Raw genomic sequence first — 24,740 nt, 5'->3', positions numbered from 1 at the left:
AAAATAGTCAAATATCATTGGTAACTATTTGTCATATTTAATATGTATTTTGTTCTATATCTCTTGAGTCGTAAGTATTTAGAAGTGGTGGTTTCAAGCAACTAGGCATAGAGAGCATTAGCACACAGGATGGCTTTAAAGGTACTGTATTTATAAATGGTACAGAAACATCACTTAGGAGTCAGGCCCAATCTTTGGCTAAAATAAGTTCAGGAAAATTTCTTTGGGGTTCTTGAATTTTCTTTGTACTCCTTTAGTCCTTAGAGGAAAATACACATTATTAACACCTTTAGACTCTCAACAGGTAAGCTTAGTTTTGACTCATCCTGTGGGTTTTCACATCTTCCTTGGAAACTTTTAAAGCCTCCTGCCAGCATCTGAATCTTAAAATGGAGTGACGGAATAAATCCATGTGTCCCCTTCTTTCAACTCTCTTTCTTTTGGAGCCCAGACTTCGGAGAAGCCCCAAAGTCTATCAATAAGTACCTATAAATCTATATTTACTGAGTTAATAGATAATTAACATAATAACAAAGAGGATAATTGGATAAATTAGTATACATTACATATTTACATCTGTAACATTCTATGAAACATTAACAAGTCAGTGAACAGATTCTGAGTAGTTCCTACAGGGAAAGCACTATCCTGTGTGGGGGAGGCAAGGGGAATCAGGAAGGAGCAGACCTGGATAACACGTGGTCAGTACCTTCAGAGAGTTCATAGTGGGTATAATATGTACGTTTTCAGCATCTTTCAAAAGAATTAAGTGTACTTTAGTGACACTGTTTTTATTCAAAATAAGTTTTATGAAAATATTTCCATTGTCTCTTTTTATGTTTCTTTTTAGCTATTTAAATGGAAGGTTACCTTTTTAAAAAGTTATCCCAAGCATTATATGGATTAATTCACATATACCCTCAACCCCCTTCCTGCATGTGTGTTTCCCTAATTTACTGAGTAAGCTGTGAGATGAGTGGCCAGATGAATATTAAACAGGTGGTGGGTAATGAGGACTAATATATCTGGGTGGGGGGACAGTTTAGACTACTTAGTTAATAACAGCTCTCTGGTTTCCCAGTACTTTGGAAGCAGCTTTGTCTTCTTTACTGGGTTCCTCAGTACTCCTGCGAGCTGTGAGCATCAGCAGTACCCTAACCAAAAGCCAGGCTACAATGACCAAGAGGATAGTGACCAAAATGTCAGTCCCTTTCATCATTTCTTCTTTAATCAGCATTTAACAGCGCTGTCAGATTTTTATATTTTTATATATACTGTCTTCACACTGCCCTAAAACGAGGTGAATAGCAGCATTTTGTGTTTCAGATTTCCTTGAATTGTCCAAAAAAAAAAATGTTATTCTGTTGGTTTGTGTTCTGGCTGTATAATTATGTAAAGTGCAGATCTTTTTTTTAAACAGTCAGTCCGATAGTTAAACTATGTGAATGTCTTCCCTTCTGGGAAATGCACGTTCCTAGCGCTCTTCTCACCCCTTTTTCCGTTTCAGGGCCCAACGTAAAGGCTGTTGCGACTGCTGTGGAACAGATTTACCCATTTGTGTTTGAAAGCAGGAAAGAAATTTTATAATTCATCATGTAATTGGTTAGAATTCCTAACTGAGCACCTTTTAAAACCTGCTGCACATTGGACTCAAAACAAAAGGAAAACTGGACCAACAGTAATTGAGGAAATAGACTCTTTTATTCATTCACGGCTACAGTGTAAGCTCCAAGCCCTTTGGATTTTATTTCAAACCTTGCTGTAATATAAAAAGGAAGTTTACAAGACATGACATTGCTGCTTTTACAAAAGGACATTCTATTTATTTTCGCAGTAATTCTCATGTCCCCGTAAGCAGAGCTGTCACAGTGTGCACTACCTTAAATTGTTGCGTTATTGTCATTATTTCTTCCCAGTTTGAGCTAATGTGTTTTATTTGTGAATAGTCTTTTACATTTTTGTATGCTGAATATGGGCACCAAAGAACCTGTAAAAGTTATCTTTTTCAATTGAATGTGCACAAATAAAAGTTTGGAAAAGATCTCTCTTCATTCTGTAACTTTTACTCCCCATTTTCTATTTTAACAAAAATTGTATTCATAATTCTTTTTTCTTTTTAATCTATGCAAGCTTAGACTTTTGCTAAAGTGTGTTGGCTTCTTTTTGAAGTGTATTTTGTAAATATATATATGCCACATGTGTATAGTATCTTTTACTGCTCTTGTTACCAAATATTAAATAGGAATTTTTTTTTCTTGCAGATTAGAAATAAAAGTATGTATATAAACTCTAGGGAGCAAACCGGAGTAGAACTTTATAGATTAAGCATAATGTTTTATGTTGCTAATTTAATATGATAGAAAATGTTAAATATCTTTTAAAAGTTATAAAGGTGTAGTTTTAAGAAGCAAAACCTCTTACCTACAAGATGGATATGAGAAAGAAGCTGTGATGGGTTGTACCTCATATATACTTGTGTTATTCTGGTTAAGACTCACCTCTAGTTGTAGGAAAGTAGTAATCTTAGGTTGGCGCTGAAGGCTATACTAAGAGTCTTGTCAGGAGTTGCTACATTGTGCTGTTTTAACAAGAAGTGCCCACAAGCTGCCTCTGTGCCACAGTATAATTATAATACAGTTCAACTTGAACTTGAAAGCCATTTAACAAGATAGGTCTTTCCCCCTTGTTGTGTCTTATTTAATGGAGCTGAAGAGTGACTATTCAGTATTTGGGATTGCGACTCTTAAAATAAATGTGCATTTGTGAAACACTGGCCCTCTGGCTCACCCAGGAGCCTTGGGATAGTACACGATCAGGCTGCACCCGTGCCGTACCACTTGGGATTAGGAGTTGAGTAGAACCAACAGTAATTTCACTTAGAAATAAAGCTGAGTGGAGAGTCTAATTAACTTCCTAGTAGTAACTTAATAGAGACAATATTCCAACACAATCTTCCACTAAAACCTGAGTTTTCAAAATGTTTTGGAAGTTTCATGAAAAATCACAACATCTAATCCTCCATGTTCTAGTTCATTTTCCTTACGATATTATAAAGTCTTCCAAATCTAGCTTACATACTGCACTGAAAAACATACCTTATTTTTACATTTATTTTTTTATCCCCTTTTCTCTCAATGCCCTCCCCTGCGGTGCCTCTCACTCTTAAGTCAGGGGACAAAGGCTAGCTTTTATATTTTCTTTCTTGTGAAAAACTTGTGATTTTCAAACTTCTCTTATTCTCTCTCTCCTGGTTTTTTTTTGTTTTGTTTTGTTTTGTTTTTTGTTTTTTGGGTTTGTTGTTTTTTTTTTTTTACATTGTGTTTTTTGCTTCATTTTAAGATCCAGTAGGATAGGGTAAACCTCATGAAATATAGAAGATACAATTCAGTAAAGAAGTCACAGGTTCTGGGAAACTACTTTTAAAAATTGAGATTTTCCACTTAGCTTTAACTAACAGTAATAAGTAACCTGTTTGGTAATGTTCACAGAAAGAGAAAAGGGGGTGGGGGGGACATGATTATATGGCCAAGGTGCGGATCCAGATACCATAATATTTTCAGTATTCAAGTAACTTAAGAAATAGGTAATCAGTAGCTCATCAAAATGCTCTCTCAGAAAAAAGGAAGAAAGACAATCTAACTGGGTCAGGTGTCAGGGCTGCCGTGTGAGCATCGCCTGGCGAAGTGTCACGGATAACCCGCTAAACTGAACAAAGCTGGGAAGAATGAGCGCGTCTGATGTCTTCTGCTGGCTCTTCACAAGTGCTGTAAATTTTTTTTATAAATAAAAACTGTGAATATATACATACAAATGATAAGTTTTCCCCCTTTTTTATTTTTGGAAATCAAAAATCTCTGGTTAAGGTTGTATTGGGTAAAAATTTGTTTGAAGACAGAATTATTTAGTTACATACTCAGGACAGTAAAAGAAAAATACAGGAGTGTTTAAGATACTACAGTTGAAATCACTAGTGATAAACCTAAGTTTATGAACAGTTTCCTACCCATTTATGATGAATGGCTAAAACAAGAAATTGCTAATGTATATATACAGTTTTGAACTTGGAAGGGAACATGTAACAGTTTTGTTAAATATCTTACAATCTGGGGTGCTTGACAAAGAAAATTCGTATCAATTACCTGTCTTGATTTTTTTTTTAAATCATCTCCGCATATAATTCCGCTGAGGATTCATAATAAATTTCTTAAATTGATCCTTTACAGAACACACTTTTCTTTCTCTTTCCAAAATAAAACACAAAAAACGTGCTCCAACTTACATAGGAAATGTGCTGTGGTAGAAGTAAAATCTCAAATCTCCCTTCCTCAGAACTTTCTCTGCCAATTCTCATTATGTAATACGTTTCAGAATCAGGACTTTAAGTCATTCTTCTGAGTCTCCGCTAATACAGTGTCACTGTTACGTAGATTTATAGTCTTTCAATTTTATAGGGGAATTCCTAGATCATGTACCCTCATCAAACTGGCAGTTTGTTAGGGGCCAATAGGAAAATTCCAGTCTAAATAACAAATGGGTTTTGGCTCTTAGGATTCTCTATTCTTCAGGCCGGACATACTTTAAGTTTTCATGTGTCTCCCATAGCTTATAATAGTAATTTAATGGGTCACTACTTAAATAGATCGAGATTCTTTATTGTAGATTTTCTGTCATCATATCCGAGTGGGGAAAAACACCTCACTGAGTCCCAATATTCAGCTGGAGAGATACAGAAGAGAGCAGTTCACTGTTGTGTGGGGGAAACCCAAGTTCCTGTTACAGTCGGTGACCTCCATTTCATCCTAGAGAAGAACACATGGTGAGGGAACTGTCCTGCTGTCTGAATGTCACTCACTGCATCTGCCGTTGTCTGCAAGGCCGCATTGGTTACAGCTCGTGTGCCATCACCTGAGGTAGTGATAGTCCTGAGGAGCGCAGAGGATTGCAGGAAGCTATGGATAGCTAGTAAGTCATCATGAAAGCCTTCCAAGGAGAGAGTTTCATAAGCTGGACTTAATAACTCACACCTAATTGATTATAAAGATTGGGATCAATCACCTGATGGCCTGACCCTTTTCTAAAGTTTTAGTAACAGGTACAACTATGTAAAAATGGTCCCTGGATTTTGAAATAGCCCTTTCTAGTCGTGTTTTTCCAAATGGATGGAAAAAATGTTTTACTTTTCTCAACTATTGCAGAATTGTTTCTTGTAATATTTTATACATAAAATTCATAGAAGGGAATTTTGTATTACACTGTAGTTCATAAAATAAGCTGCATTATCTTTGTACTTGTTGAACTATAATTAGGGATTATCACTGAAATCCTAGCCAGGATCCTCTCCTAATCTAGAACATAGGTGCAACTCTCCACGTTGTGTCCCGGTTCTTTTTCACAAGAAGGCCCAGTGCAAGTACTGTCATAGTGGGCAAAAACCTGTGAGTTTGTGTTCAGGCCACTGAGGTGTCTGGATCATGAAGCCGCAACTGGCCTCTGCACACACATAACCTTAAGGCAAAAGTTGATCGCATTACTTGTTCATCGTTTCTCAAAGGCTGCTCTGTGAAAAGGGTGTGAGGTATTGAACCAGCCAGGATCTGTTTCACCTGGAGTCCTAGGCAGAGTAAGAAAGGGATCACGGAATCTTGTACCTCCTTTACCTTACAAGAGGTGGAGGTTAAAGTTTGCCTTTATAATTTCAGGGTGTCTCTAAAACTACCTCCACAACACCAGGGAGAACACATGGGAGTGGCCAATGTGTCTTGGTACAAAGACACCCTTCTAATTGTTGTCCTACTTTACCAACATTTGCAAGGTTTGCGGCCATTAGGTCTCTGGAGAAAGCTGCCTTGGTTGTCCCCTACCACACAGACTTTTACACTCCAAGAGCTGCTCTTGGGGTTTTCTTTTTTGAAGCTGTTTTGGCACTAATTCCTCTTGATGATGACTCATAAAACAAATGTTGTTTTTCACATAGTTCCTGAAAGAGAAAGGCACTAATGAAAATGTCACTCGTAGTTTATAGTACTTGGGGGGAAAAAAAAAGTACAGGCTATTTTTTTTTTTTTTTTAAACCACCCTGGGGCTTTAAGGTTTTAGCCTGCCCGAAAAGACGTTTTTACTGCAAAGCCTTGATGTATCATGAAATTCAGATTTGGTCAAGCTCATGCAAAGGGTAAGGTGGGGAGGGCGACTTCCCAGTAAATCAAGGCATTCCTACCTGCAAAGTCCTAGGATAGTATTACATAGAACTAATGGAGATAGTGTCCCAGATCCTATTTTATTTTCCTCCTCTTCTTAAACTCTACCAGTATGCCTGTATTGGCATCTGTGTTGTCTGCCTTCTGCCTTGTGTGCTTGCTCCTGCATTAAGAAGTTCTCTTCTACGGGATTATTCCCATCAGTATAAAAATATGCCCTGGTAGTTTACGTTTTTTAGAAACAAAGGCCACCTTTGACCCTCTTTCAAAGATCTTTCCCTGTGCATTGAACCAGTTACTTGGGCAGATAGAGACTTCTGCTTCAAGGAGCTTATCTTTTAATAAAGGAGACAAGTGTATAAGCAGATAATTTTGAGTAGTGAAAGTGTTAGTGAGAAAAATAAACAGGAAAAAAAATGGAAACAGATGGGAGATGACTATCACACTGCTGGCATCACTCTAAAGAAGTGACATTTGATCAGAAACTGACAAGTTAAGGAGGAAACCCTGTGAAAAACTGGAAGCACTGTGTTTCCAGAAAGGTCAGAGCATGGCTAGTACGTGAACGATGAGATGAGCTTAGAGAAGTAGGTGGCAGCCACAGAAGTGCGCATTTTATTTGAAATGTAATTTGAACCACAGAATTTTGAGCTGAGCAATGACATCTTTAGAAGTTCAATCAAACTGCTGGTTCGAGGATAGACTGAGGAGGGCAGGGGCTGGAAGACAGTGTAGAGGTTAGTCTAGTCCAAGAAAAAGGTGGTGGTTGGGATGGAGCATGGCACTTATCGAAAGGGTCAGGTTCACGGTATGTTTTGTTAACAGATTTAATGAGACTTAGTGAAAATGTGTGGTGTAGAGATTATCATGGATGAATCCTAAGCATCTAGGAATGAGACTGATCACTGGGTTTAGCAATGTAGAGGTCACTGGGATGTTAGAGCAATTTCGCTAGGGTGGTAGCCTTAAAAGTCTCATTGGGGCAGGTTCATGAGAGAATGGAGAAAGAGAAATTGATGTCAATGAATATTCCAGAACTTGGCTATAAATGGTAGCAAAGGAACAGCACAAGCTAAAGAGGAAAATGGAATCAAGACCATTTTTTTTAAGATGGGGGGAAAAAATCACACAGTTTCTGGTGAGAAGTTGGATCCAGTCGAGAGGTAAAATGTTCATGATGCAAGACTGAACAGAGACAACTGTTGGATAATGTCCTGGAAAAGGGATGGAGGAGAGCGTGAAGTGCTGGGCCTCACACAGGAATGACAGAACTAACAGAGAGAACCCGGAAGGATGATGGTGTATTTAGATACAAACACTACTATGTGGGTTGTTGTGTACAGAAGTTGCCTTCTGATTGTGTTCATTTTCTTCAGTGAAGTCAGAGACAAGGTCATCCGTGGGAGTGAACAGGGCTAAGGAGGCGGGGAGGTTTCCAGTCCATAGGCCTGGGACATATGTGACTGTCAGGCAGCACTGAAGGCCACTTGAGGTCAACGATCGTGATTTTTTTTAAATTAACTTATTTGACAGAGAGAGAAAGAGAGCATAAGCAGGAGGTGGAGAGGGCTACAGAGAGAAGGAGAAGCTGACTCCCTGCCGAGCAAGGAACCCGATGCCAGGCCCCTGGGATCATGACCTGAGCCCAGGACAGACTCTTAACTGACTGAGCCACCCAGGCGCCCCCGAGGATCATGATTTAAAGTGAGAAAAACCCAACACCGGGTTTACATGCTTTCTCAGCCATGTTCAGTAGTGTGACCGCAGAGGCTCAGTTGGCACACCTCAAAATGTAAATCAGCTCACATCACCCTGTGAAAATATTTTAGTAGCTTCCCATGGCACTTAGCATGAAATCCAAGGGGAACCTGGGTGGCTCAGTCGGTTAAGGTTAACCGTCTGCCTTCCACTCAGGTCATGATCCAGGCTCCCTGCTCCCGGGGGAGTCTGCTTCTCCCTCTCCTTCTCCCCTGCCCTCCTTCTTTCCCCCCACCCCCACCCCAGCTACTGTGCTCTCAAGTAAGTAAATAAACATCTTTAAAAATAAGAAAAGAAAAGAAAAGAAAAAAGAAATCCAAACTTGCTGGGCCTGCGGGGCTCCATGACTTTCTAACTGAATCTCACAAATTTCAACCTCGTGGCCTTCTTGCTGCCCCTGGAACAGGTCAAGTGTGTTCGGATTAGCCTTTGTGCTAGGTGTTCTCTCTGCTCCAGTTCTCCTTTGTCCTCTCTTTGTCGACTCCTCATTATCACCCAGATTTTATCCTAAGTGTTACCTCTCAGGTAACCTTCTCCGATCACCGGATCAAAAGTAGCCCCCCACTCACTCCCTCTCTTATCAACATGTTTTAATTCTCAAGGCATTTTTGCTCACTGAGTACTGTCTGTGGCACCTTGAACAGCGAGTGCCTGGCACATATTAGATGCTCAGTAAATATTTCTCGAACAAGTGAGTTTGGATGAAGGAAGGAAGGAATGACCACATACAATAAATTTGCTAGAAGGGAAAAATAACAAGTCTCAGAATGAATATATTTCCAAAACGTCAACTTGTTCATTTTCTCTCTGTTTCCACTTAAACTAAGGAAAAGCATAAAAGTCACAGCTGAAATAGCAAATACAGCCAACACCCCATCTTGAGTTGGTCGCTGGCAGGGCAGAAGTTCAGAATAAAATCCTTTCAAATTACATTATTGCTGAAATCTTTTCTGACCTCTCAGCTGAATCACTGTTTATTTTATAAGAAACCTAATAACCTTGGAAGAATATTTGTTTTCTCAGCCTTGCAGTAATGGAAGTAAAAGAACTGAACGCCAAATAGGAAAAAGGAAAAAAAAATTTTTTTAAAGATTTTATTTATTTATTTGACAGTCAGAGATCACAACTAGGCAGAGAGGCAGGCAGAGAGGGAGGAGGGGAAGCAGGCTCCCCGCTGAGCAGAGAGCCCGATGCAGGGCTTGATCCCAGGACCCCGAGATCATGACCAGAGATGAAGGCAGAGGCTTAATGCACTGAGCCACCCAGATGCCCCATAAAAATATTGAATGAGAAAGGAAAATGTTAAGCAACACTGTAATACCACCTTTGAAGTCATTTTCACATTAGAAATCATTTCCTTTCTTCCTCCTTAGGGATTCGTTGGGCTATACATGTCAGGACACTCTCTTTCCCTGGTGACAAAATTGGACTCATTTTCTTCAGTAACTCCTAAATTTGAGAAGACTCCCTTAGCACCGTCTCCGAGCTCACTTCAGCTCCCGCCTGCCAGTGAGCTCCCTGGGCTTCCCGCCCACCTGAGTGCACTGAGCTGATTACATAACTTCTCAATACCATCACGGATTTTATCTTCCTTTTATTTTTGTCTCTGACATTTTCCTGCTGGGAACCGGGTTTAACATACATACTCCATACGTACTTTAGACAGCTGACAAAATTCAGGCTACTTACATTTCAAATTTAAAAGAAACATTTGCTGGGCACCTCGGTTAAGTGTCTGCCTTCGGCTCAGGTTAGGATATCAGGGTCCTGGGATCAAGCCTCAGCAGGGAGCCTGCTTCTCCTTCTCTCCTGCCCCTCCACCTACTTATGCTTTCTCTCCCTCTCAAATAAAAAAATAAAATCTAAAAAAAAAAAAAAAAAAATTGTTTCCTATAGTACTACAGAAATAGGAGTCAGCCAAGGTTTCTGAGAGCAACGGTTTCCTCTCTGCTCCACAACTCACACCCTGGGAGATGCCTTCACTGCCACTGGGAATTTCATCTGCAGTATTACTCTGCATCCCCCACCCTTTATAATTCTCTATATCAGACCTTGTATCTACTCTTATTCTTCAACACCTAGCACAAGTGTGGTACATCTAGGGTGACCAGGATTTGGGCTTTCGGATTTCCCTTACTTTGCAATTTATCACTGAAGGTTTGGATTTAAATTTGGGTAACCGCATGACTCAAAAGCCACAGAAATGTGATTCTTTCAAAAACATTTCATAACTCAGAGTTTTACGAATTTAGACAGAGTCCTTCCCCACCCTATTTCTGAATAAGTTTTGCTGCGTTTTTAGGTAGCCAAATGATAGGTTGCTAAGGAATGTCTTATTCTGGGGGTCTACTAGATAGAAAGATTGGCTTTTCTCAAGTTTTGTCCTCATCTTTTTATTTGGTTGGCAATTTGATACATTCCAACAGCCCCATATGAAAAATAGACCTGAAAGTTTCTTAACCTTAATTCAAATTATTTATTCATTCCGGTTTTGAGTTAGACTTTTTTTTTTTTAAAAAAAAGAATGCAATAGGGAGTGATAATAGAGTAAGTAGGTCCTTTGTTATGTTCAGCTCATTCATAATTGCTTTCTCTCCAGCTCAACTTTGCAATTAGTGTTGTTCACAAGAATTTTAGCAAACCTTTATTTTTAAAGAAATTTCACTCCCCCAGCTAATAAACAGGTAGTTAAAAAGTGCATAGGCTCAAGATGGTCCTACCATAAGGGCAATGACACTTCAACCCCGGGGCCCCTCACTTCACAGCCTCTTTCTTGTAAGACACACACAGTCACACCTAATTTTACATTCATAATTTGTATCTTTTTTTTCCTTCAACAAGGCCCTGAAAAGCTTAGGCTTCACAAAATGTGGGTCTGCCCCGGATTTCATACGCACTTCCTTCTACACACTGACATGTCCAGGACCAGCTTCCAACGCACACTGGTCTTTTCTTCCTTCCCCTCGTGTGTCCTATAGGAGCCCACAGACAGTACGCACCAACTTAACTCAGTGGGGTACGGGAGCCCCCACCAGACTTTAGCCTCCCAAGCCTGCTCTTCCTCCTCCTTGTCTTACTTCAGTGGATGTCCCCAAATGGGATTAGTTCTCTATTCTCGAGAAAGATCCTGATTTTCTCTTTTCCCTCAACTGTCTTTTCCAATCCAGCTCCAAGTCATCTAATTTCATCCGTGCACGCCATCCAGCCCCATAGTTCTCTACCCCATTTCTTCACAAGACTCCCATAGGTCTCCCTCACTCAGCAGCCCCCCTTCCAATCTCTATATTTTGCCAGAGTCCTCCGTAAAAAATCAGGTAACTTTTATCCCCTGCCCTATTGCTTTAAATATACCCCACTGCCTTCAGCATAAAATTCAAACTCTTTACCAAGACGGACGAGACCCTTCCTGACTGCTCTCTGCCCTGTGCTCTGGACTCATCTCTCGGTCCCCCACCCAGAACTTGTCCTCTTCAGACCCCACTAGTGAGCACACTGGCCTCTGAGTGCGATTCTCCTCTGACTCCCATGTACTCCTCTTGGCCCAGATCACTCCTTCAGGATTCTGCTTCGGTATTCTCTCTCTCAGGAAGATGTTATAAATGACATCCTCGAATATATGTGATTTTCCTTTGTGCTTGCCAACAATGGGAAATCTTTGTGATGCTCTGTATTTTCTTGCCTGCCTCCTCGACGGAAGAAGTTGGGACTCCTCGTCTCCTATGTTCTCAGTTCTTTCCTAGTACAGTGTTGGGTGCCTAACACATGATCATAAAAGAATTAGTTAAACAATATCTGAAGTGGAGGGGAAGGTAGAGGTGTGGAAAGCCAGACTGTCTCACTTAATCTGCCCACATGCCTCTTCCTCCTCCCGTTGCACAGGCTGTATTAGACTATAGATTAACTCATATCCTGAGACCGGATCAAAACGTGTTGTGCTTTTACACCGTTATCCATGAATGAATCCCACCCCCCCGCCCCAATAAGGAATTTAGCACTGGCCTTGTTTACAAGTTATCAAATTGGTCAGTGGATACTTTCTGATCCTCTGCTAGGAATCAGTATTATACTAGGCACTGCACAGAGAGGTTTCATAGGAAGGATAATGAGCAGAAACCATTCCTGGAAAGCAATATGTTACAACTTCGTTAAGGAGGTGAAACTGACAGGGTCTTAGCTAAGGCAGTAGAGAAGAAAATGGAACGAGAAAATATTAAAAATCCAGGAGAAAGAAATATGCTCCAGGGCTAAGTTTATGCAGGACTTCAACGACGAGGATTTGCGTTGTCTTTAAGGATGTTGAGTTAAATCGTCAATGATATACAGAATGTCGTAATAGAAAGAGATAAAGAGATAAGTGTGTGTGAGGTAAATTGTTGGAAAGAAAATCGTTTCACGGGAGCGAAAAGAGAATTTCAAGAAAGAGTAGGGGTGGTAGATTAATGTGGTTTAAAAAAAATTCTGTTTCCTTTATCCCATCAAAAGCTTAAGTCAATTTCTACACCCTTTCATTCTGGACTGGTCTCGGGAAAAAAAATTGGAGTACTGCAGTGTGACTTCTAGAATGTACACTTTACAGGCCTTATAGCTCCTGCTTCCACTGCCTTGGAACGTTGCCCAGAATCTGCCATGTGAGGAAGCCATATCAGCCTTCTGGGGAGCAAGACCCTGCGGAGGACAACAGAACCACCCCAGCGAATCAGCACCCACTCTCATCCACCTTGGTGAGGCTCTCTTACACCGTCCAGACTGATTGGCCCTTCTGCCATGTCAACCCATGAGGGCGCCCAGGAGGAGAACGAGCAGGAGCACTGCCCAGACAAACCAAAGCATCCTGGGAAATGGGAGTAGTATATTTTAAGTCATGACATGTGGAGATGGTGTGCTACACTTCAACAGACAACTGATGGGAAACACAGAGCAGAATGAGAAATGAAGACTGGACAGTAGGTTTGGAAGTTTTCAGAGTCCTGGCATGTTAGTCCTGGAAAAGGCCTAGAATCTAAATCAAGGCCCCAAATGGATGCATAAGAAATGAGGTTCTCAGTTATTTGAATCGTGTATCAGTAGTTCATAGTCTTGTTCAGATTCTGTGCTCCCCCAAGAAACTCAGTTGGCTTCAACTTGCATAGAGCCAGGCAATGTGCTGATCAGGCCAAGGGTCTAGCCAGCCTTCTGACAATTAGATTTCCCCGTAAATGAATAACTTTCATTTTCATTGTATTTTTTAAAAAACAGGGCTTTATCTATATTAAAAATTAACTACAATTTGATATTTAACTCACAGCTTGAATTAAGAGAGGTCTTTCTGCCTGCTAAAGTGAAATATTTAAAAAATGCAAACCACGTCTAAGTGCATAAAATACAAAGCAGAAGTTTTCCAAATCCTACTCTGAATAAATATGTCCACGTAGAGTGACCATGAAATCACCTCGCAGGTTCATTCTTCCATCAGATTCCCGTACCAATCATTTCTGTCTGGCCCACTGAGAGTGTTTTTAGAAGAAATTCCCAAACTGTAGATAAACAGCACCCTCCCATTAAAACCCAAGAACCAGTATCCCTACGTTGTCGAGTGTAATGATTTATTGCTAGGAAGAAGAACAAGTTCTGCTTCATTCCGGGCCCTTGAGCATCTCCTCCTTCCCCGCAGTTCCCCACTTAGAGATCTGAGCTCTGTTACTCAAAAGGAAAGAGTTTTCTACAGCCCACGCCTAAATTAAGCTGCTTAAACAATCTCTCTCTGTGAGATGTATTAACCATCTTCCAGCTGCCATCCGCAGGAGAAACTCTTCAGCTTTCTGAAATTCATCTTGATTGTGCCGTATTTGGAATAAATGCCGCCATTTGAACCCAAGGGTGTTCCTGGTCATCTCAGCCTTCACAGGTGGTTAGGGCTTCAAGATGACCTACACATTTGAGAGCGGAAGAAGGCCCATGGTTCTGGCATGAGGTGCGGGGGAGGAGGGGAGGGGGGGAGGGGCACGACATTCCAAGATTTACCTGAAACCCCAAACAAAAAAATCCCCTCCTTCGTGGGGCACCTAGGGAGATGAGAAGAGGTTCTTCGGGCTTTACTGAAAAGAACTTTGAAAGGTTCACCTGCTAGAAAGCAATGGTTATTTTAATTCCTTAGCTTAGTCACCTAGATTCATCACATGGCACAAAAACTGAAATTGTGGGGGCACCTGAGTGGTTCAGTGGGTTAAAGCCTCTGCCTTTGGCTCAGGTCATGATCTCAGGTCCTGGGATCAAGTCCTGCAGTGGGCTCTCTGCTCAGCAGGGAGCCTGTTTCCTCCTCTCTCTCTTTGCCTGCCTTTCTGCCTCCTTGTGATCTCTGTCAAGTAAATAAATAAAATCTTAAAAAAAAAAAACAAAACAAAACTGAAATTGTGCTTTAAGATATGGTTTCAGGCCAAAGGGAATATCCTGAAATAATTTCAGATGTTGGGTCATCATTTGGTTGTATATAAAAGCTTCATTTTTTTTTTACTGGAGCGTTGTTCAGAGAGCATAAACATAATACTTACGCTTTTGCCAGCTCCACTGATATTTGTTCCAAAGAGCGTCCCTTTGTCTCGGGTATAAACACAACGACAAAAGCCAGACATGCGAGGCTCATGATTGCATATATAAAGCAAACCCACGGCAAGCCAATGAGCTCTACAAGGGACAAGAGAGACTGATTAAAAATGTGCTTTGCCTTGCTTTGACCCCATTTTGTGGACAAGCTGCTTCTTGGGGTATAAATAAAAACACGTGTATTTTCAAACATGCTGGTAGTATCCTGGGAAGTAGCAACCACAAGCTGAAAATATAGCCAATCTCTGTAAGTTTCCTTTTTACAGACTAACGCAGCTTTCTCTCTTACAGCCTTGTGACAATCACAATTTAAACCCAACGCCATCTTCTTCGTGAGCATGCCTTTCTTTTTCGAAATGGTAATATGCCTGCTCATTGCAAACAAATAAAATAAAATAAAATAAAATAAAAATAAAAATAACCTCAAATGACGCAGAAACATCGAAAGCAGAAGGTCAAATATCTCCTCTGGCTCCTTACCCTCACATGTCCCCCTCTCAGGAGAAACGACTGTGGCAATTGGGTTTCTATGTGGTGGACATTTTTAAAGACACTGATACAGATGCACTTTTCTTGAAATGAGCTCACCCTTCTTTACCCTTATTATTCAAATAAATCATTTCATGTTGGCACTATTTCCTCTTAGTAGCTGGCAGTGTGTTTTAATGCCTCCTCCTGGATTCAGAGGAAGAAGTGTGAACAGTTCTAAGGAAAGGCACTCACTTGCTAAGAGTCATCTGCAAGCAGTCACACCCTCAGGTGCTGTCCTATCTGGCCTGACAGCCTAGAGTGGCCTCTGACCGCTGCTGGCCACAGGTACAGTCCCTTGGCGGTTCCTGACCCTGGTCAAGTTACATGAAGTGGCGAGAAGTAACCCCCCTTCCCCCGCCCCCAGGCACCGGGTGCATCGTGCCCCACCCCGGGGGCTCAGGAGCAGGAAGCCCAGCCTTGGGGAGCAGCGGGGAAGAAGCCAGGTCTTTACAAGCACAGGCTCTGACTGACCACTGCCAGAAACAGGGCAAACAGCCCTTCACAGCTGCACCCAACGATCCCCCTCCGGAGGCCAGAAGAACTGACCCAGCAGGTCTGTAGTGAGGTGGCACGGCAGATACAGCCTGGAAATATCTAAGCATATTAGCCACCTGTCCATCATTTGTGCTGAAGCATATTAGCCACCTGTCTGTCAGTTGTGCTGAGGTGAGGCAAAGCGGGAAGAAGGGACTGCAGGACAGCTCTTAGGGTGGTTTTAATGAAAGCCCCGTCCCTCTGTGCTTCTCTTGCTGCGGGCACAGGTTTTTGCCCCAGTGAGTGCTTAATAAAGTGCTTGTAGAAAGGGTCCTCCTTTCCTCTCTGGGACAGGAAACCAGGATACAGACAGAGAAAAAACCCAAACAAAACAAAAGTTCACCTCATCAAACCTGCCCTCTGGTCCATTTGAGTACTTTCGGTAACGAGGAGCTTACCCCTTTGGAAATTCTCACTGCATGGTGGGCTGGCCCCGCCTCTTACAAAGGTCCTCCTCCCTGATTCAGAAGCCCAAGTCTCCCCCTCAGGAGCTTTAGCTCAGAGGTTCTGCTTTGCACTTGGGTCTGCTCTCCATCCCTTCTTCATGACAGCAGGACAGCCCACAGCCATGCAGATCCCTGCCTGCCCCCTCCCTTCCCTGAGCACCTTCTCCCCCCAGCCAAACACCCTGAACTCTTGCAACTGCCCACACAGACCACAGGTCCCACACCCATTCATGTGAACCCCCGACCCCCATGGTGGACACAGGGCAACACTCTGAAAATCTCTAAGCAATCTTCTTAGGATAGTTTACTCAGAGCTGAGTGCAATGCAGCTGCATCCTGACCACCACCCAGTGGGTCAGTTTCCCCAGAACACACTGCTTTTATTGATACGGCTGAAGTTGCCCTGAAAAGGCTGGTGTCCAAGGGCTTGCTGCCAAGCAGAAGCCTTACGTCTTCTACTTGGGTAATTGATTTTTTTAAAGTAAGTACAGGTTTCCACGCTCTCGGCAAGTTTGCGTTATGCCACTTTGCTTTTCTCAAAGATCCACATTAGTATCTGTTTTTGCTAACTGAGAGAAATCCCAAGAGGATTTTCGCTCTCCAAAAGTGGTAGTTGCTCCTCTGCATCACACCCTCTTGGCTTCTGAAAAGCTTCCTAGAGACGCTCTAGTTTCAGACAGTGAGAGAAACCTGTACTGAATTTCAAGCTTAGTCTAGTGAAATGTCATCTACAGGTTCATTCCAGGATTTTTAGGTGAACGCGTTTTCTGAAAATTTGCTCTAAACACGGAAGTGCTTCTCAATGTGCATTAACTCTCCAGTAGATTAGCGATCCTTCCCAGGGATTTGTGTCCTCTTTTTTCACCCCTGATCATTTCCATTCTTTCTTCTATTTTTTAATTAAAAAAAATTTTTAAGCATAGTTGACACACAATGTTACATTGGCTTCAGATATACAGCATAGTGATTTGTCAGGTTTATACATTATGCTGTGCTCCATCCATTTTTTTCTCTTATATTTCTCTCTTTTCCATATCAAAGAGCAGATAAAGGTGTGTGTTTGTAAGTGTGTGTGTGAGAGAGAGAAAGAGAGAGAGAAGGTAAAGGGCACAGGTCTATGCATGTGATCTCAGTAATATCGGTATGGTTGGTGCTAATAACCAATACCTTCATTTCCTTTAATCTGGGCCTATTTCTAAAAATGTAGGACATAAACATTTGAAATTTTATGTAAGAACCCAAACCATACTTAATAACTCTGAAAGTTTATTTCCCAAAGTAGATGTACTAAAAAAAAAAAAAAAAAAGAAGTGCTTAATAAAATTCAGAAGTACTATACTTTTTGAGTATATATCCACTTTTCCAAATTTATATATTATATGTATTACTTAATATTCATATCACATGCATATATGAAGGAAAGAGGAAAGAAAGGAAAGAGCTCATCAGTCAATTTTGGAGACTGCTGGGGAACTACCTCATTATTTGGAAAACTAGAAAATAAAGAGAAAGTTTCAAGCAATTTTCTTGCCTTTTTCCTTTGATTCACACTTCAAGGTCAGGCAAATAAATAAGGAGAAGAACTTCTCCTTAGAGAAGTAGCTATGATCAAAATTTAGAAGCAATGATGGAATAAAAATAACGGATCTGGGCGATGATCCTCACGGAAGCCTACATGACAAAGTGGGAGGCAGAGAGTTTGAGTCCTTGTGGCAGGACGCACGCCATCATCTGTGAAGGAGTTTACAAACAAGCAAGTGAGAAAATCTTAATCTGTTCAAACCGCCAGATCTAGATAGTAGTTCACTGGAAACACAAAGGACAGAAGGTCATGTGATAGGATTATAATCAGCAAAACCCAGGATGGGAAAAACTCTATGATACAGATAACTCTGTTTCTTCATTAAAAACATAAAGATGGGGAAGAAGAGGGAGAAATGAAGACAAAACCTACAAATTATAAGAAACAATCAATTGTAAGTTATGTTTTTGGATCGTGATTCAAGCAAAGTATAAAAAAAATAATTATCAGACAATTGGAAGAATGGGAAGACAGATTGGATATTTGATACCAAGGGATGACTATTAATATGTTGGGTCTTGATCATGATATGACAGGTAGAGTTTCTAAATGTCTTATCTTTCAGACGTCCATGTGGAAATTTTATAGACAAAATCATGTTTGGGATGACATCATATTCAAGATGTGACTCAAAATAATTTGGGGAAAGAACAGGTGCGGTTAAAAATGAATTAAGAGTCATAACTTTAAACTGGGTGGTCGGTGCATCAGGTACCTTCTTTTACTTCGGAATGTTCTGAATTCGTCCACAGTAAAATGATCTTTAGGTGAGTCTGCTTCCCTCATATTTGTCCTAGGAGCACAAAAGGTGTTAGAGGAAAACAACAAGTCCTTACCGGTCAGAGTCAAAAATGTCAGAGAGATGAGAAGATTGATGCCCCAGTTCATGCTAGAAGTTAAAGCCATGGCTCGTCCTCTAATTCCACTGGGAAAAATCTCGCTCAGGAGCAGCCAGTGCACTAGAAGAAAGGGAAGAGTGGGTGTGGGGCAGCAAAATGATAAAAACCCGTTGAAACTGAGGGCCAGCCCTCTGTCCTCTACCCTCTGCCCCAGGCCTTCGTGGTTTGTGGCTGGAGAGCCGGGCTGGGTCCTTCCTCAGCAGGAGGGGAGAGGAAATGTGCTTCCTTCTCATCTCCAGCCCAGTGAGAAAGGATTTGGGAGGGACACTGACAGAGCCTGACAATAATCCTGGAAGGCGGGGTGTGGGACACGGGTCTGAGAATGCAAGTGGTGAGGGTGGTGGCTGGGTCACCCGCTGGGGAGCAGCGAGAGGGGCAGCATTGGACCTCTGCCCGGCTCAGAGCCCACACCAGACCAGGGCTCCCCCTGCTGTGTGTCCCCACCCTTCCCATGGAGAAGTCCAACATCACAGTTAATGAGTGGGTAGGAGATGGAGCCAGGAAAGCACGGGGAAGGAGGCCCACGGCTCTCTCTTCTCCCACTCGGTCTTCCTGATGGGGGTCAAGCTGAGTGGACTGTAGCTCTGAATTAAACAGAGCTCCAAAATTCGATTATGATACTTGATGGAATGTTTGAATTTCTGAAAGGAGACTGTTGTTGGCACCGAAACTGATCAGAGCACTTCTCATTATCCGAGAGTGACAGGGAACATTACAGGACTTGCCGGATGGGATCAAGAACTCACTTGTCTTCTGCTTCCAGCCCATCAAGCCCAACGCACCCTAATAAAATAGCTACACATTCTTACAAGGGGTAGAGTGTTTTATGAACCTTACCTCCAGTGATCGTCCCCAAATCTTACAAGTCAGGAACTATTATTATCCCTCTTTAGAGGAGAAGAAATTCGGGCTTCAAGAGTTAATCATTTGCCAAGGTCAACGGAGCTCGGAAGTGGCTGAGGGGGCACTGAGTCATGGCACTCAGTCCATGAAACTCATGCTTTTTAATCATGGTGCTCTCTTAGTGGTAGCTCAATAAATATTTGTTAATGAATAAGTAAATGCAGAACATAAGCATTTGGTTCTGCAGAAAGGATGGACGTAGGAGCTGTCTGAGCCCTCGTTCACTGCTGGTGAAGTCACCTTGTGCTGGAAAGCCAGCAGTTACAGACCAGCTGCAGTGTCCTAGCCCACCGGAGGCAGTGGGGGAGGGCCCCCCCAATGCCAGCCACCACTCATTTGTGGGTATGGGCCTTTGTGGGTATGGGGCTGTCAGATGTGCCTCAAATTTAACAACTCACCTCCCCTGACAAGACCAGACTCCGGACAGAAAACATCTGCTCATACTAAATTTGCTCTTTTAAAGTAAGGAAAATAAATTAATTATAGCAGAGAGTTGAATAAACATTTTTTCTAGATTATCTTTTTCCAAGTGAATCCACCATAGGGTTATCATTAGGGCACGGAAGATAACTAACAAAAGGAACATGTTTATTACTATTCTAATTGACAGGGAATTCAAAATGAAAAATCTGTATCCCAGGAGCACCTGGGTGGCTCAGTGGGTTAAAGCCTCTGCCTTCGGCTCAGGTCATGATCGCCGGGTCTTGGGATTGAGCCCTGCATCAGGCTCTCTGATCAGCGGGGAGCCTGCTTCCTCCCCCTCTCTGTCTGCCTCTCTGCGTTCTTGTGATCTCTCTCTGTCAAATAAATAAATAAAATCTTAAAAAAAAAAAAGAAAAGAAAATTCTGTATCCCTCTGCTCCACTTCCTACCACCCAAACCATATTAGGTTCTTGCAGATTATATCCTTGGTAGGATCACTTTGCTCTTAATGAGACCCATGCAGTGCTCAGGTAAACTTGTCTTTGAGTTTTGTGAAACTGGGGATCCGGTTCTGTCTGAGTAGAATGATAGCCGTATAGTTCTGTTGAAGCCTTTCTAATGACCTACTATTGGACAAACGCAAGATAAAATTATGTAAATACAATGTTTTGAAGTTAAATAGTCTATGCCACTGACCAGTGCCCTGTGCCCCTGTCTGCCATTGGTATCTGTCACAGTGTTGTGGGAAATCCCTCATCACCTTTTACTCTAGCAGCCATGAGGAGGAGGTGGGGGAAGTGTCACTCCTTCTTTTCTAGATGAGTTCATAGAGGTTTTCTTAACCTACTTTCATTCCCACTTCATTAGCTCCAAAACCTCTTCCTCCCTTCCCCACCTTTCACCATGACCACCTTTTGGAATTACTTGGTGGGATCTTGGAAAATCATTCCTGGGGTCATGAGACCCATGTTGGCATCAGATGAGAATGTGCTGATCTTACCATCACAGAAAGTGGTGGAGCTCACCCACAAGAAGATGGGACTGTATCACAAATCTCGAGTTATAAGCACTCAGTTTAAACTGTCAAAGGCTTGCCTAAAAGGACCCACAGTCTACACTCAAAGCCCGTCCTAGGCATGCATTCAACTGGGCACTCGAACCAGCCAGTGAGCCACGAGCTGGACATTGAAAGAGAGACTTCCCTCCATCTTTGATGAGACATTGTCAGGCAAACCTTGCACTTGACGTTTCTAAAAATAATATATCGTTGCTGAAAGCTTCTACTTGTTTCTTGATCTAATAGAAAGAATTCAAGAATTGATGTTTTGGTTTATCTAATATTGACAAACTGGGTGTTGTAGAAGTTGACAAGGGTTTTGACAGGAATGGTCCAAGCTCTCAAAAAGGAGTCTGTCAAGTCAAAAATAAAGAGAATATTATTTAACGATGATTTCAGCAGCCCCAAATCACAGATTGTCAAATCCAGAAAGTGAAATAAAGTTCTGAAATGGCTCCTACAACAAGATAAAACTGACTGAAAGGGTAAGAGTCTTCCCAGGGCTGTCTTAGGAGCAAGATGAGGCCAGAATCTGACAGGCGTCCATGGTCCCTGGAAAGGTGCTGGGAATGTCCAACGTAGAAAAAAACGCAGCAGCTCTCTTTCAACTCATAAGTCAAGAACACAGAGATGGAAACCATCACATGGAGATTTCATATGTTGACATTTGCAGGGACAAGTGGAAGACTTCTGCAAATTACTGCTGGTTTTTCCAATGAGGTGGTCTCATTTCTCCCCCAGAGAAAATCAACCTATCTCCACCGCCACGGTGAAGAAGTGATGGCTCTCTCTGGGTGTCCTCGTTCTCTGTTGCCCTGATGACAGACCCACAGGGAATGCTTGCGCTATTTGTTTGTAAGGAATCCATGGAGTATTCAGAGACCCAGTGACCTCTTCTCCAGGGAGGGCCACCACAACTGTGTAGCTGGCCCTGGAACAATCCCCCTTGACCTCCATCCTTCCACCTTTTACCTTGGCACTCCAAAATGAGCTCAACAGCATGCCCCTCTGTAAATGTCAGAGTCCACACATGTCGTTAAGGCCTCCCTGTGCTGCAAGGATAGAAGACATTTTGGACTTGCCAGGACACAAGTTGCCCACAGATATTGGCACTTTCCTTCACATGGTATTAAATCACCAGGGCCGCCCGTCAGAACTTGCCTGATCCAGATGAATTCTGCAGACAGCACTTATAGACACACAGAGCATCACGAAAAGATGTGAAGGATAAATATGTTGAGGTGTCTCCATGTGATGTGGAAGGCATGGCTTTGCTTTAGTAGGGGCAATCCATGTGGAAGACCTCGCCTGTCAACAGGTAGGTAACATGCCACGTTTGTCCTCGGCCCCTCCTTATAAGCCACTGAGGCTGTCACTTAAGCCCTTGTCTTGCCTTCGTTTGAGTCTTCCTCAACCTCCTGGCATGCTAGCTCCAAGTATGAAAGATTCACGGAGGTCTTAAACTCTTGCCAGGGAATTCCTAGCAACTCTGGAGGCAGAATTTTCAACAACTTGATTTGAAGAGGAGTCGGTGTTCTGATACTTTGCCAAAATGAAGCCAAATCCCATGGCTTTTATTGCCTAGGCAAGCGGTACACAGCACACCCAGCTCTCTGTCTGCCAAGAGATCCTTTAAATGTGAATATGAAAGGGACATATGCCCATTTCCTTCCTAACAGATGTTTAAATCCTGGTTTCATTAAGTTCTCTAAGTGGCAAAGGGATGCTCTTTAATAAAAGGCACTCTACCATGGACCACCATCTCCAACATCAGCTATGATGTGGTAGCTTTCATTTGTTCTTATTTTTATTTCTCATATTCCCCTTTCTCTCAGTTAAGCTGAGTTGGGCTCATGCATGGCCCCTTCTAAAGTAAATATTTCATTCAACAATATTGTCTTGTATTACTTAAATAAACCAAGAAAAGCAACAAAATAAAGCCTCAATCTTCCCCAGTCTTTCTTAATGACTTCTAGTCAACACTAACTGAAATAATTTTTTGAAAACATTTTAGGGAAAATTGAACTCAATGGAATAACTCTCAATTTTTTAAAAATGTCAGAATTGATCATGAAACTCTTTTGTGAACAAGTACCTGTTGGGAATAAGTAAAAGCTTTTGGTGTTGGTCTTTAAATTTTCTTACTGGGTAGCTTTAAAATAATTTGAAAAACTAAGTACTTTCTCTCATTTATAAGTCAACATCAAATTTTCTTCTCACTGTAAATATAAATGACATCAAATAATGCAATTTCTATTTTATTATAAGCTCTAACATATAAAAGAGAGCACTTTTCACTCTTCTAAATATTTCCGGTAGAATTGAAACACAATACCTATCTGATATTCATCATCATCCACTTAAAAAATACAGGAAAAAGGTATTTAAAGTAGATTTTACATTGTTTTTCACTTGAACTCAGAATTTTATCTTTTTTCAATGCATTTTTAAACTCAAAGTCTTTGTATCACTCCATCATAAGTGCTCTGACAAAAATTAACATAAACTGAAATTTTAGGTTTTTTTTAATGTTCCATAAAAACTTTTAGGTAATTTTTCTCAACTATTAACACAATAATTAACACAAAATGGGTCAAAATTATAGAAATATATTATAAATCTTTAGAATTAACTGTGAGATACGAAAAGAGAAATTTATTGAAAGAAACCTCTCTTAACAGGGAGTTTTTTGTTTATTATGTATGTGTGGGTGGAATGTAACTTCTAGAATAACAGGATATATTTCTACTCTTTAGATGAAGTTTATTATTCTCAAGAATAATGAAAAAAGATGGGGAGTTGAAGAAATTTTATGATACAAGAATCACTCAATTCTTTGAATTAACAAAAAAAGTTATTTGTAATGATTTATCAGCTGATCACTTGGTTAGGTCATCCTTTAATTTTGCTGAAAGCAAATTGTTGGCAATATGTAGGCCTCTGAAAGGATTATTATCTAGTCATTAGAATCATTCTTCAATACCACACCTACACTAATATTTCCAATTATCTTTTTGATTATTGTTCCTGAGGTTTTTATAATTTGGGATATGTATCATTGTAAGTTTTCTAATGCATAATAGGTGTGCTTTCTTCCACTTTAAGTGGAAGAACAATTATCACTAGGGAGATGAGGAAGAAGAAATTGTAGGAAACAGATTTTTCCTAAAAATCAAGAAGCTGATTTTCTCTGACATATCTTTGAGGCAGTACTCTGCAAAATCAACCCTCAGGAGCATAAATATCTGAATTTTCAGACCATTGAACTTGGATTCAAAATGGAAAAATAAATGTCTTCCAAGAAATTAACCTTCTCTTATTTAAACTATAACTGGAATGTCATGCTTCAGGTATGTTATGTTGTGCTTTTTTTTTTTTTTTCCCTAAAGATTTTTTAATTTATTTATCTGACAGATCACAAGTAGGCAGAGAGGCAGGCAAAGAGAGAGACAGGAGGAAGCAGGCTCTCCGCAGAGCAGAGAGCCCGACGTGGGGCTCGATCCCAGGACCCTGGGATCACGACCCGAGCCGAAGGCAGAGGCTTTAACCCACTGAGCCACCCAGGTGCCCCTATGTTGTGCTTTTTTGATGATTGATGTTTCACTTTAATCAGAAAGGTATTATAATTTTTAGTGTTAGAAATGTTCCCTGGAAAAATTCTTAACACTGTGTTCTGGAAAACAATAAAGTAAAAAAGGAAAGCTTGTGTTTATTACCATAGTGTTTTAAACCTTTGTCTGTTTCTTTAATGTCTTTACTGTCTGATATTCACAGTTCTCAAGGGCACAGGACTGAGAGGAAAGTTCAACAGTATTGTTTTATGTGAACAGT

The 24,740-nt window shown here is 41.2% G+C and overlaps 2 protein-coding genes across 10 annotated transcripts in view; one reads left to right on the top strand and one right to left on the bottom strand.

Moving 5' to 3' along the window:
• The window catches only part of TBPL1 (TATA-box binding protein like 1), a 38,375-nt gene extending 34,564 nt beyond the window's left edge, over nt 1-3,811 (top strand). For all 5 annotated transcript variants that reach the window (XM_082730714.1, XM_082730716.1, XM_082730712.1 and 2 more), the window contains exon 7: nt 1,508-3,811. In XM_082730714.1, the coding sequence (XP_082586840.1) occupies nt 1,508-1,587 (80 nt within the window). In that variant the 3' untranslated portion in view covers nt 1,588-3,811. The remainder of the gene's footprint in view (nt 1-1,507) is intronic.
• Nucleotides 3,812-4,631: 820 nt separating this feature from the next.
• SLC2A12 (solute carrier family 2 member 12) overlaps nt 4,632-24,740 on the bottom strand; it is a 52,521-nt gene continuing 32,412 nt past the window's right edge. Inside the window, exons 3-5 of one of the 5 annotated variants that reach the window (XM_082730707.1) lie at nt 18,464-18,586; nt 14,483-14,615; nt 4,632-5,977 (exon numbers count right to left, since the gene is read on the bottom strand). In XM_082730707.1, coding sequence (XP_082586833.1) covers nt 5,824-5,977; nt 14,483-14,615; nt 18,464-18,586 — 410 coding nt within the window. In that variant the 3' untranslated portion in view covers nt 4,632-5,823. Of the gene's footprint in view, nt 5,978-13,516; nt 14,055-14,482; nt 14,616-18,463; nt 18,587-24,740 lie in introns of those variants that run through there. The other 4 variants (XM_082730708.1, XM_082730710.1, XM_082730709.1 and 1 more) reach the window with 4 other exon arrangements.

This window comes from Mustela nivalis (assembly GCF_964662115.1).
Source record: "Mustela nivalis genome assembly, chromosome: 5".
Taxonomy (NCBI): Eukaryota; Metazoa; Chordata; class Mammalia; order Carnivora; family Mustelidae; genus Mustela; species Mustela nivalis.
This window is presented reverse-complemented; position numbering and strand designations above follow the sequence as displayed.